General features: G+C 37.9%; 1 protein-coding gene across 1 annotated transcript; it reads right to left on the reverse strand.

The window, feature by feature from the left end:
* Positions 1 to 1,004: 1,004 nt before the first annotated feature.
* On the reverse strand, positions 1,005 to 11,212 carry dnajc3a (DnaJ (Hsp40) homolog, subfamily C, member 3a). Its single transcript, XM_007260581.4, has 12 exons — positions 11,032 to 11,212; positions 10,212 to 10,322; positions 9,731 to 9,855; positions 9,564 to 9,638; positions 8,337 to 8,489; positions 6,198 to 6,379; positions 5,891 to 6,010; positions 4,561 to 4,666; positions 4,262 to 4,382; positions 3,114 to 3,246; positions 2,860 to 3,008; positions 1,005 to 1,561 (listed from the first exon to the last, which is right to left on the reverse strand). The coding sequence occupies exons 1-12, from the start codon at positions 11,111 to 11,113 to the stop codon at positions 1,401 to 1,403; spliced, it is 1,518 nt and encodes a 505-aa protein (XP_007260643.3). The 5' UTR covers positions 11,114 to 11,212; the 3' UTR covers positions 1,005 to 1,400.
* Positions 11,213 to 14,276: the final 3,064 nt, after the last annotated feature.

Genomic DNA, 14,276 nt, shown 5'->3' on the forward strand with positions numbered 1-14,276 from the left:
TTTAACTACTCTAGCAGGCTCTAGCAACAGCTGATCGAGTGGCCATTTTTAAGGTGGAATTTACAAGTTAAGGTAGAAGGGAAAACGCTAAGGCTGATTTGTTCGCTAAATGGGAGTGGGATATAAATTTACTAAAAATGAATGATCTCTGAATTTCACTTTCCTACATGGAAGTGAACATGCTTGTGCCTCACCGCAGACCAACTAATTGATTATTATACTAGTCGATGATTAGTTATTTACCCCTGGCGGAGTAATACATGGAGAGCTTCAGTTACAGTGCATTACTGGCTGATAATGTCACTCATAAAACGTCTCTCATCCAATCACATTGCAGGGTGAGAACTAACTGTGGTATAATAAATGTTATGCGTATGTTTCAATGAATGCTTTTCAGTATTTACAGACTAAAATATGTCCAAGCAACCAACATTTCCCTCAAACCAACACCACCAACCAAGGTAAATGTTACTAGCGTTACTAACTTTTGGCATGCTGGCCGTCTCCTCAAAAACTGCTTATAACCCAAAAGGGTCCTAAAAGTGATTTAATCCGGTCCCAGGCTTTTCATCAGCCCTCATTAGTTTCACTCTTATTGTTTGATGAACAGATATTATGTTTTCAACAGAGATTTCCCTGCTGCTCTGTATTCCCCTATACCTCACACAAACGTCCAGTGACAGTTCTCTTATGAGCTGGAATAGGTGGGCAGAGATTAAAAACCTGTGTGAGAGAAATGAGCAGACCACCTGCAGCGTCAGAGGCTTTTAACGGTTGCTTTAGACAACATTCTAAAATGGTAAATCCAAAACATATTTGAAAAATGGCTCTGCACTGCTCTTTCAGAACCCAGATGTGTGGTAGATGTCATCCTGTCATGCGAAATCCATAAAAAATTTAACCAGGCTGTAAAGATGATTATTAAGTTAAATCTCTCTATCTTGCTTGTCTTGATGATGCTCCTAATTTCTAATTAAGCAATGAAGTAAACACTACATCAGGTGTTTGTTAATTAAATACGCCTTGATTTATTTCAGTATTTACAACATTGCATTATTTAATTTATAGAAAAATAGTGTCATTTTCTATGTACACAATAGTCTTATAGGACTGGATGAAAAGATCACCATGTGTGCATAGCGTTTGCTTTGGAATAAACCGAGCGCGCTCATCAATCAGAAGATCCCTGAAGAAAGAGGAGTTGCTTCAGATAACACAGCTCACGTCCACTTAAGCGAGACTGGAGGGTTCCACTCCAACAAAGTAGGCCATCTTAATGCCACGGCAGCATCTGCAGCCACATCTGCGGCCGGTTAGTGTCAATTAGTATCAGCAGGTCCCGGATCTCTCCTGCACGGCCAGACCGAGTCAGTCCGAACTCCTGACCTCCAGGGTCTCTCTCAGTTGAAGCCGAATTTAAAGTTGAAGGGTCCAGAACCGAATGGATTGAAGCCTTGGAAGCTCTCCCAGCCCCCACGGAAGTGATGGTGGTGGTGGCCTCCGCCCTGCTGGCTCTCTGGGTCTAGTGGGTCCTCACCCTGGTCAAACTTACTCCTCATTTCTGCATAAGAACAGAATGTAGAAGATTCATTAGAGCACAGACTTAAAAGGTTTAAAAGGTTTAAAAGGTTTAAATTTAAAAGGTGCCATAAATAATAAAAAAGGTTTCTTTGTTTTTAAACACAAAATTCGCTCCTTATTCCTTAAAGAATTCCTTAAAAAAATTGTACACAGGATTTTGTACCATTTCTGGTTATTGACTGTACCTGAAGAGCTTAAATGGCAGAAAAATATGTGAAAATTGTGCTGTTATAAAACTTTTGACCGATAGAGTATATTATTTGTATTTTTTGTAAGGTCACAAATGACCTTTTCACTGCAAAGTACCTAGATGACTCCACAATACAATGCTTACCTCTGGCCAATCAGCACACTGAAAGATGTATACTAGTGCATCCAAAAAAATTAGAATATCATTGGAAAGTTACTTCATTTCAGTAATTCAGTTCAAAATGATATATATCATATTATATAGATGTATTACACACAGAGTGATCTATTTTAAGCGTTTAATTAAAAAATTTAAAAGTGTTTTATTATTGATGATTATTGCCTACAGCCAATGAAAACCCCAAAATCAGTATCTCAGAATTAGATTAGAATATTATATAAGACCAATTAGTACTTTTGGCAGTGTGGGCAGTGTGTCAAGTCATGCTGGAAAATGAAATCCACATATCCACAAAAGATAAAAAACACTGCACTGGCTATGGACTTGATATAACACAGTGGACCAACACCAGCAGATAACATGACTCTCCAAACCATCACTGTATCACGGTTTCTTAATAACAGATGGACGGCAGAGTGCTGGTTGGATTATTGGGTAGATCCTGTGGTTTGATATGATATGTGGATTATGGCTTTAGTTACTTGAGTCCTTAGTTAGTCAGACCTAAACATTTTTAAAGGGACAGCGACCAAAAGGGTTCATTTAACAGAAAAAGAGAGGATGGAAAACTGTATTCCTACAGACTGAAACACTGAATTATTTTACTAATCCTCTTCATTAAGCATTAGACAGCTCACGCAGTATTCTGCATGTTCTCCATTCATGTTCTCTTTGTTCTCTGAAGAGATTTATCTCCAAACCAAAAACAAGCATTAGATTAAAGGAAAATTGGTTTACGGATGAGACTAAAGAACGACCAAATTACAGCTGCACTGAGATAACGAGTGGGTGATTGCATGAGCGAGGGTGTAAAGCTTTGTGAAATTGCAAATCTGCTAGATATGCTTTTAAACTAATTTAACTACATTTCCATTAAAAAGAAATTATTTCCAACAATAAGTGTTTACCTGGATCAGTGAGCACTTCCTTGGCCTGTGCGATGTCTATGAACTTCTTCTCAGCCTTTTTCTTATCTTCAGGATCCTGGAAGTTGTCTGGGTGCCACTGCTGTGCCAGCTTTCTGTAAGCTTTGATGATCTCCTTCTTCTGGGCTGTCCTGAAGAATAGATTTGTTGCAGGTGTTAATTGTGGTTTTGATGCAGATGTAAAAAACTGTGGTAGAGGCTAAGGTCAGGGGAGTAACTCCAGCAGCTCCACTCACCTCTTCACACCCAGGATCTTGTAGTAGTCTCTCTTCTGCGACTGTTTGAGGAGGCGCTGAGCTCTGTCCAGACCCTCCTTTATCTCCTGGTCATTTTCGCTGTGCATCTTGGCACTCTCAAAGTCTTTAATAGCTGCAGATATGAAACAGTTTTAGGTAAGCTTGGAGGAGATGGCAGAAATATAGCTATCAATCACAATATGAGACCATGGTCTATGAGACGTCGTTACAAGTAAAAAGCACCAGTAAGCTTAGGATAATGGCAAAATTTGCTTAGAACCAGGCACTAAAAGAGAATCCCTAGGGTTTTTCCTTTTAAATTGAAAGCAGTAGTGTTCCCTTAAAGAACACTAACCAAGTGCATTTCATTACAAGGAGCTTGATTATTCAATTACAGTTTAATTACAGTTCACATTACCAGGCTGAAGTGACTGAAATCTGATTTTTTGCTCAGTGTGGCTCAGATCTGATTTTTTCATGGCTATGTGAACGTGCCAAATCCGATTTTTTCAATTCAGATTTGAGTTACTTTAGTATATGGTACTTAATCAGATACATACTGATCCATGGACATGCGACATGAATGTGAACAGTCAAATCTGAATTCATGCATCTTTTTGCTTTTACGCATTAGCATTAGCGCTATGTGCTTCTCTCTCTAACCCACACATCTGTTGGCGCAGCTGTGTAGCTATAGCTGCAAAAACAGCAAAAGCAAACCACCCGGCCTTTTTTCACCTTTCGACCTGAGCAGCTGTTCTCTCTCCACTCCAGCAAAAGATGCTCCACATATGAGCTGCTAACTCATCCATTTTCCTTTTATAAAGCTACGAGTCGTCTCTCAACTATGACATTTATTCATTGTTGGTGAAGACAACGTTTATACATGTATCAATGTGCTCATGTGAGGCGTTTCAGGGACAGACTCATTCACATTACACACAGATACAGATCACTTACATTTGTGAATGTGAGCCATTAAGATTACCGATCTGAGCAAAAAAATCTGATTTAAGCAATGTGACTTGTAATGTGCCCTTGTAACGTAGCCTTATATGCACTGTATTTTTATGTGGCCCTTGTGAGAAATGTAATTTGTGCCAGTGATAAGCAAAATTGTTGGCTGTACATTCTGTATTTGAAGTTACCTTCTTCATATTGCTCGTCCTGGAGGTAAGCTTCTGCTCTATCTTTCAGAGCATTCACATTCTCTGGGTCTGATTTGAGAACCTCGCTGCACACTGGGATAGCCTGGGCACCCTGCTGATCCTGTCATCACACAACACCAAAACAGCATTCGCATTATTTGGACTGTACAGAACATCAGTGGTAGCTCAGGCTGGTCAGAGACTGATTTGAATATATGCAGAACTCAGTATCTTCTCAAACATAATTGTAGCACACAGAGGCATCTGGTAGTCAACAGAGGAATATCACCTAAACTTACCTTCGAGAGACAGTGGCAGATACGCTCTTTGGCAAGGAGGGCATATTGAGGGACGTTTGGGTCCGACTTCATAACCGACTCATATTTACTCACAGCTTCTCCGTACCTAAGATTGAGAGAGAGAAATAAAGAGAGAGATAGAGATATTCTAGCTGCTCTAATAAGACAAAATATGTTTACATCAGATCTCAGTAGTGCTTGACCATTATTTTAAAAGAGAAATCCGCTGTGAAATGGACTTTGGGTGTAGTGAAGCATGATAATGAGTATGAACTTGTACCGAAAGATTCCTTTGCATGGGCAACGCAATGCCCCCTATCTTTAGCACTGTGAGCCTGTTGAAAGCACTGGCTAAAAGTGCTATATTTCAGATTTCTGGCTGCAAACGGAGGTGGGCTATTCGACAAAAGTATCAAAATGATTGAACACACCCCAGGATTTCTTCTTTAATGCTTAGAATTGCACCTGTTTACAGACAAAGCCGCACACTACTGTTGTATATTTGTGAGAACTTGGCATGAACAATATGCATCTCAATATGAGAATGCATAAAATGTTAGAAAGAAAGAAAAGTTCACTTTTTATGAAATAACAGGGGTATCTGAAGACAGAGTACAACACTGCTCTAATGATCGGGGTTTAAACACACTACAAAACAAGCCACTGTCTACCTGTCTATCTGTACATGTAAACTACTCATTAAAAACACATACTGTGTTCTTGAAAATCAACACACTATTGTACTGATATTAATATTTTCTTTTCTTACACTCATATTTCACTCAGCAGTCATCTTTGCGACACCGCTGGGCATTTATTTCCAGTCACACAAGCTTGCAATTCTCTATGTCCAAGATTCACCAGTAGTGCTGCAACACTGCAGATTCTGCTCCACTTACAGCATAACCAACAAGCTGTTTGGAATATTTTTGTTGAAAGGAGGGCCTTATCGATAAACAAAAGCCATGCTGAACTTTATTTTTAATGTCTGTGGGGAAAAGCTCCTTCACTGTGGAGATCTGCACAAGCACAGTATCCAGATCAAGACAAACTGGCTGAGTGTATTACTGTGCCAATAGCTACAAACTATTCAGAAGGTTATGGTCAAATTTTATCAGTGATTTAATATGTTTTTTTTAAAGGTAATCTGACCTTGGTCTTGTTTGACTGGAGATAAGTGGACAGAGTTGTTGCAAAAATCAGTGAAAATTAAGTGATACATTTTATATAAGCACTTTGGACAGTATATAAGGACTTCGGACAGGTAGTCCAATAGAACTCAACTGTGTAATTGTGTGTTAATTTAAAATACAATGTTGGCAGGACACACCTCTGCTGCTGGATCAGTTCCTCAGCCGATAAAATCAGCTTGTTGAGCTTCTTTACTCGCTTGTAGTGGCTGAAACACTGGGGATGATCAGGGTCCAGTTTTAGGCACTCTCTCACCTCACTGCAGATACACACAGCATGAGACTATTAAAGCTTGCCGCTGACAGCATTGTGAGTCATTTCAGCCTAAAGCTACATTTATATACACTCCAGTACCAGAACATTGGACCAAAATAAAACAATTATCTAATTACTTTTTACTCAACACTTCAAATGACACTGAACTCATGGAGAAAACCACTTCTTACTTGAGGGACATCTCGTGGTCTCCCAGGTTATAATAGATGGTGCTGAGCTTGTAGAAGGCTTGCGTGTTGTCGTTCCTCAGCTTGGAGGCTGCTTTGAGGTCACTGATGGCTTTGCCCATCTCGCCCAACTTAATGAAACACTCCGCACGCATCTCCCTGGAGTCCACGTCCCACGCACACGTCTGATGGATGCAGAAGCACAGTCAGGCACAGTGATCAGTGATGGAACATAGTTTACTGATCTACCTGCACCAGGGCAGTGTGGTAGGTAGCAGCACTGGTGGATAGTGGGATAAATTATTCAGTAGAGGTTATTTTTGACCTAACTGGGGGGTTTAGCTTATTGAACTGATGCATACAAAAACACTCCAAGAGCTAATTTTGCATAAAAACGTGTGCATGGCCTGACACGATATGTTAGTGATTAAATTAGGCAGCACTGTAGATTGTTCAAAGTATGCCACTTTTACAGATTTTTAAATGCTCAAAATATGTTGCAGTGTTTACAATAACTTTATTAATAAGGAGGACATCAGAATTGTAATGTATGCAAATCGATTTAAACTAATATAAATAACAATACTTATCAGACCTGCTCTAGTGACTGGATTACCTGTCAGGATCCTAGAGTTTTTTCTGAACTAAGAAAATCAGATTTTATCTTCAGTGCACCAGCGAGCAGAAATTCACCACAGAAAATTCTAAAACTCAGCTACTCTAAAACTAGTGGAGTCACTAAATCATTTTAAACTATTAATCTCTAACCACCTTCAGACAGCCTGTAACTGTTTTAGTTGAGTTTTTTCTTTTGCCTTTTTTATTTATTTTATTTATTTTGTCCTTTTATTTATCTAATTTTATTTTTTATCTTTTTATTAATTTTATTAATTTCATCCTTTTTTTTGTTTAATTACTGGTTTTACGATTGGCCTTTTACCTTTTTATTTCATTTATTTCGTCCTTTTATACTTTCTAAACTTTATTTTAGTTCCATCAATTAGCTTTTGTATAATCGTGGTGTTATTTTAGTCCTCCATTTCTTTGTGTTTATATTTTATTATTCTAATTATAACTCATTGTTTTGTTGCTTTACATTTTTTTCTTGGATCATACATTTACATTAAATGTTAGCACAAAGTTTATGTTTCAATGAAAATGAAAATGAAACTGTTTTCCCAGGTCGAACCATTTGCTTTGCCACCTGTTTCAAGGTTGCCCCGTAATGAGCACTGGTTTCCATTTACAGAGAAACATAAAAGTGCTTGAGCTATTTAAGTCACTGGACAAGTTAAACAGGTTCCATCATGTAATGTGACAAAATTAAATTCAAGGTAAATGTTTATCTGATTTCTGTCAGAATGTGTACATGCACTACAAGAGCAGAACAAGGCCACAGTGTACTGCAAATGTAGATCCTGTTTTAGATTCTAACCCAAAAACATCGTCCAAAGTATTTAGTTTACATACTGCAATCCCAAGACTTCTGGCATGTCAGAAGTCTTGGAATTAATTTAGTGAATATCTTTACACTCTGAAATTTAAAAAAATAAAGAAATAGTTTATTACAAAATCAATTTAGTATGGTTGATCAATGATCTCAGATGCAGCTGACTAGTCAAACATGTTTGGTATCTGAGATGTTGAGAGATGTATTTGGGTGTGTGTTTACAAAGAAGAGATTGGTGACAAGTCTAGTGTTTGCTCTATAATAAACTTAATAAATGTTCTTGTGTTTGCTCAGCTGCATTTGGGGAAAGAGATAAATCACGTTTGTTTAACCTTTTTAAACAAACTTGTACAGTACTAGTCAAAAGCCAAACATTTTTAACACCCCAATTGCAGTGCTGCAAAAGCAGTCCATAGTGCAAGACAAACACATCCAGAATACAACACATAGACAAAAAAAAATAATAATACATTAGGTACACAACATATGCACAAGCCTTAATAAAAATGAGTGCAATGTGTTAATATGTTTGATAGCATTAGAAACAAATGCTCATTTTATTCATTGAAGGCCATTTGGGTGAATCAGTCTTCTTACAGCATAGGAAACAGTAACCCATCACACTCGTTGTTTTAAAATCTTTGACCTACAGTGTATATTAAAAGAATTAGAAGGAGCTCTTATCAACTCACCTCAATGATTATGTCCAGGTGCGACGCTGCCGAACCATAATCGTTGCGACTGAAATCGTTCCGAGCTTGGGTCACTAATTTTTGAATTTCATCAGATTTCTTTAGCTGGTTCTGAGCTTCCTGCTCCTCTCTGCTGCTCGGGCTGGATTTCAGCTGGAAAACAGAGTGAAATAATACACTACCTTTAATGAGTCTAGTAGTTTTATAGACAGGAAGTATCTTTAATTTCCTTCTCAATGTAACAAAGTAAGATCACTTCTTCTTCCCATATGCTTTTACAAGACAGTCAGACCCAAAAGCTACTGCTACATTTTCTTAAACAAGCTCAGATCCACAAAAGCTATTACAATCCAAGCATAAACCTGTATTCTTTAAAAGCCTCTCCCACCGGTTTCTTCACATATCCTGCAGGACACCCACAGGGTAAAACAAGTGGGCACATTTTCCCAGAAAGCACACAAACAGCAGGTAGGCATGATTGTTATTATTAGCAATATATTTTTGCTTAGTAAACAGTAACATAAAAATAGGTTTTCTGTAAAGCTCCTTAAGTAGATCTAGTCTGTATCAAACAGCTGTCCATCTACATCCAGACTATCTATGACCCACTTGTAAACTGCCAATCACAAATTTTTACCTGTTGCTAAATCTTCTGAAGGCTATACTCTCATGATTCCCCCCTCAGCATTAGTGTTTACAGCCAAAGAGGCTTCATTTATCAGCGTCTTCTAGCTGCGTTTTATGTACAAGTAGGGATGGAGAAACATATTCAGAAGGACTATCAGAAACACTTCCAAACCTGCACTGGACAGTGCAACATCAAAGCTTTTATTTTTGATATGATGAAACCTAGATGGCAGAGCACATAATGCTTCTAAATGCCATAAAAACGTGCCTACACAACAGAATACTGAAACACAGATTGTGATCCTGGGGAGCCAGTGGCCATGTGGTTACTGCATGGGACCAATCAACAGGATATAATATTGTATGGTATCTTAGTAGTACAGACAACAAATGGCCAATTTGTAGCTATGCCACATTGGCTTTAGGGACTGTCTGTTCTGTATACAGAAATTAATGTTTATAACAACACTAGAGTAGCAATTGTCAACATGGTCATGAGCAATCAAATTTTCACGATAAAGGGAACAAAATTAGAAGAAGATATTAAAATGAGAGATTATCCTTCTACCATTTTGATATTTATTTTCTCTTCAAACTCACCACTTTCTTGAAATCACTCTCCGCATCATCAAGCTTCCCCTGCTTCAGCAGAAGATTCCCCCTCTGAAGTCTGGCCTGGAGTTGAAACATAGCATGGGCTTTGGTGAAAAACAATTGCAACAACATTCAGCCCTTGGTTTAAATGTTCAGAATGAAGCAAAACGTACTGATGTGAAATCCGGTTTGAGCTCGATAACTTTGCTGAGGTCTGGCAAAGCAGATTTGGACTTTCCCATGGCCAGGTATACCGTGGCTCTCCTGTAGTAAGCCATGTAGTTTTTGGGGTCTCCATCTTTCCAAAAGGAAAATAAAGAGGGAAGTGAAATATAAGTGATGTTGGGCCAAATATAACCTAGTATGGTACAAATATACAGAATTAAACAAATTTGACACTGTATTATGAAATGCAGAAAAGCAGAAGCTGTGCCAGTTTTGCTGGGCGCAATTTAACACAAAGTAGAAGAACCTTATATGCACATTAATTTTATAAATGCAAAATTAAATTGACCAAATTGCAATATCATTAGCATATTCAGAAAACAGTGATGTTGAATTATATAATTAATGCACAACTCAATGCTTGTCCAATGATTAAAATGTAAAAGTTCATACTATGGTTCAAATTTCAGCTAAGCCTCACCAACTCACCAACAGCTGTATGGAAATGAGAAAGAGCATCAGCCAGCTGTCCGGCAGCAAGCAGCTTCTTCCCCATCTCCAGATGTTGCTCAACACTGTTGCTCTTTCCACATATCACTCCTGTAAAGGCAACAAATACAAAAACAGTGACACACTGAAAGATTGCTTAACACCTACAACTATGATTATACACTGGTGTGCTGTATAAAATAAAACTGATCTAATCTGACTTGTGACAATCTTTAAAGTGAAACTGACTTTAGTCCAACACCATAAATGTGGTCACTAGCATTGTACGCCTGTTGGGAGCCTTAGTGTGTTAAAATAAAACCTTATATAAGCACTAAAGCAATACATTAAGTTATATGTGAATAAAATGTGTTAGATACATGATAAGTGTTATATCATTAATTATCAACTGTTTGATGGCTCTGGCTTTAAAATGTTGAACAACATTAATTATATCTAACTACAATGTTAAATTAGATACTTTAAAGCAATGGTACTGTTTGTTTTAATGATATCTGGTGCTAATAATTAAGCTAGGTAATATATTAAGCTAATAATGTTGATTATATGTTAAACATATAAACACATATATTATAAGCACTAATGCTGCTAGGTTCTCTTCATGGTGACTGACTGACTGACTGACAGTCAGTGACAGCCTGAGAGCAGAAAAGACACGTCTCAAGTTCCCCAAACTATGCTAAGCTAACCACACTCAATCTCTGTGCAGTTTATGCTAAGCTAAACTCCCAGGTGTTTGTGTGCAGTTCTCCAGCCTCAAACCCGCTCCAGCTCGGGCTGCACACCCAGGCTCGCGTACCTTCCAACTGAAGATCCAGGAGGACCAGCACAAACGGCATGTAGCTGAGCAGCCGGTGCGCCGGCAGGGCTACAGTCACCATTTTCGCGTCCGTTCACGTCCACCGTCAGCGCCGCGAGAGACAAACCTCTACTCGCCGCGAGGAGGGACCCGCGGTCTGCCGCCGCTCTTCAGTCTCCAGTGCTCCGGCGGTCCGCTCGGTCGTGGGTCGCCCTGATTGGTCCACGCTTCTCCAAGCCACGCCCTTTGCTTTTTGCTCAACGGAGAGCGGCCACGGCAGCGTGAGCGCGTGCTGACGAGCCGCGCATGCTCGCTCGCTCTCTCCCTGTTGCTGTGGAATGAGGTTTAATTAGCAAAAAATGCAACTAACATGTTTCAGTTCAAAATAAATACAAATAATCTTATTTTCTCAAATCGGTCAACACGTATCCCGCAACCTTACACCCCAAGTCCGGTGTGAAATGGACTTGAGGTGTAGTGAAACATAATAACGAGTACAAACTTTTGTCAAATATGTTTAAATGTGCAAAATACTATATGCATTGTAAACAACTACTATTTCTAACAATATTAAACACTTATTATTAAACTGAAATGCTGTTATATCAGGTGTAATGGGACTAAGATACTAAAGTACTAATTGAGAACTATATTATGATATATTATATTATTATTTTGTCATTTTAAGATGTATTAAGTATTAAGTGAACTTTTTACCAGTTCACTATCAAGTCAGTTTTCAATATTTCATTTTTAGACATTGCAAATAAAATATGAGACAGATACAAATAAAATATGAGACACTTGTTAAATGTTAAATAATTCATCTTTTTCAAATTAAATAAAAAATAATTAACGAAAAGTGAGATTTTATTATTTCACCTCTCATATACATAGAGCTCAAGCTTTTTTTCTTTTTGGTGTAATATTACACAGATTGTAATATTAAGCCATATGGCTTTACTGGTCTACAACCATGATCAGTTTGGACAAGTTTAACGGTCCGATCAAGCTTATCAAGCAGGTTGAGCAGCATTATCAAGCCTGGTCATCAGCATGTGCAGCATCAGTAATCTGGTTGAAATGTACAGTATGGATACTTTAATATTTACTACAGCAACTCCCTTACCTGTGCCAGCATGTTACTGTACATTTTTTACTGTACTTTTCTTTACACTCTAAAAAACAGAGGTACGATATGAGTACTTTTTTGTACTCAAAGGTACACTCTTTATAATTGTACCCTCAAAGGTACAATATTGGTCTTTACAGGGTCAGATTTGTTCCCTCTGAAGTACAAAGTAATTTCTAACAGAAATAAGTACAAATTTGTTCCATTTAACCAGACAAAGGGTACATTCTGTATTCTGTATCACTTTACTAATAAACAATATATATTTTAATTGCACATTTTTTATTTGAAAGCCAGACAATTTTCGATCATCAAGTTTTTGAGCCATATTCAGTTGATGATAATGTTTATAATCTTTATGATCTTTACTGGCACAAAAACCATGGGTACAAAAAAGGAATTTCACTGAAAGGTACTTTTTTGTACCTCAATATAAGGTACAGCCCCAGCGACAAGCTTTGTACTCTTGTACTTACTTTTCTTAGTGTGTAGAGTGTTTAATACAGAGACGTCAGTCACCATTAGGGTACAGTCTGTAGTTGACATTAGCAGAGTACATCACTAGGGGGCGACATAACCTTCAGTATGAAGTTTACATACACAACATGAATTCTTAAATTTACAATCTGAACTCCTGGTCTGAAGACAGCTTTTATGTTAAGATGTGTCAAGCAACTAAATACAAATGCTTTGTTATCTTAATTAAGTAGACATTTTGATTATCTATACTTTACTTCGCTCTCTGCAGAAGTATTTAAAACCCTTTTATCTATGTGTTCCACCTTAGCGCTGCTATTATATTTACACAATCAAACTAGTTTCACCTTAATTATGCCGCTATATTCACACAATTAAACTAGTTCCAACTTAATTCTGCCGTTATATCTACATATTCACACTAGTTACACCTTAACTCTGCTCTTATATTTACACAATCAAACTAGTCCCAACCTAATCCCGCTGCTATATTTGCGCAATCACTTTAGTTCCACCTACCGGCACACCAATTCCACCTTAAACCATGATGCTATATTCGCAATCACGCTAACACACTGACCTTTTCACCTTTAGCAATAAAGCAGGATGAAATTGTTGCACTATTTAAGTTGACACATTACTGAAAGCTAAATTTTTTTCTTCTGTTCCACCTTAAGAGCTGCAGCTATTATAGAATTAGTTTAGAGACTGTAAAAAGATACACACAGACTATACACAGTCTGCCGTCGTCTAGAGACAGCGTATAGATGTATATCATTTTAACCACATTGTAGCTCCTGTATCAGCTGTCGAAAATTGTCACATTTCGGCTCACAGAGTTCAGATAGGAGGGCCCTTTATTTAAATCTTTCTCAGGGACCCAGGGAAGTCGGGAACCAGTCCAAGGACCAAAGTGCTGAACTGTATCAAGCCTGGAGTCCCCTGGAAGTGGGTTAACATTCCTGGTGCCTGAAACCTTCGGTAAAACTCTCAGGTTGCACTGCCTGGCATGGGGCTGTAACCTACTGAACCACTTCAGCCTCGTAATCTGCATGTGGCCTACTTCCTCACATGACTGAAGAAAAATTAGGATCTATAAACATTCTTACAACATATTGGCAACCATTTATGAACACTGTCATTAGGTTGTATGTGTGGAGAATATGGTATTGTTATTGGTACAGAATCTTTCCATCCTCTTTTCCTACGAAACAAAAGTGGTTCTTCTACAGCATCATTTAAAGAGACCTTTGTAGAAATTGTGTTTATGCCATAACCAGAGAAAACAAATCTGATCTCTTTCTTTAATTATCTCTCCTACACTGAAAACTGAGTCAACATTTTGCTTTGAGTTAAAGCAAAAAAAAAGAAAACATTTAGTATGTGTCTTCTACCGGCCAAACATGTCTCTTAAGATCTTCATAATCTCAATAAAATTCCACATTGTGCCCAAATCTGCCAAAATAATAGCATTTGTTTACTAAAGACAGTAGTTTCAATATGAACTCACCATTTCTCATTCAGGACTAAGAGTTGTTTTCGTTCTGAAGCTGAAGTTGCAATTTTATTTGGGCAGCTGTCAAATATATAATAACTGTGCAGTTTGTCATGAAATTATTTTTTTTCTTTAAATATG

The sequence above is a fragment of the Astyanax mexicanus genome, chromosome 11 (assembly GCF_023375975.1).
Source record: "Astyanax mexicanus isolate ESR-SI-001 chromosome 11, AstMex3_surface, whole genome shotgun sequence".
Classification (NCBI taxonomy): Eukaryota; Metazoa; Chordata; class Actinopteri; order Characiformes; family Acestrorhamphidae; genus Astyanax; species Astyanax mexicanus.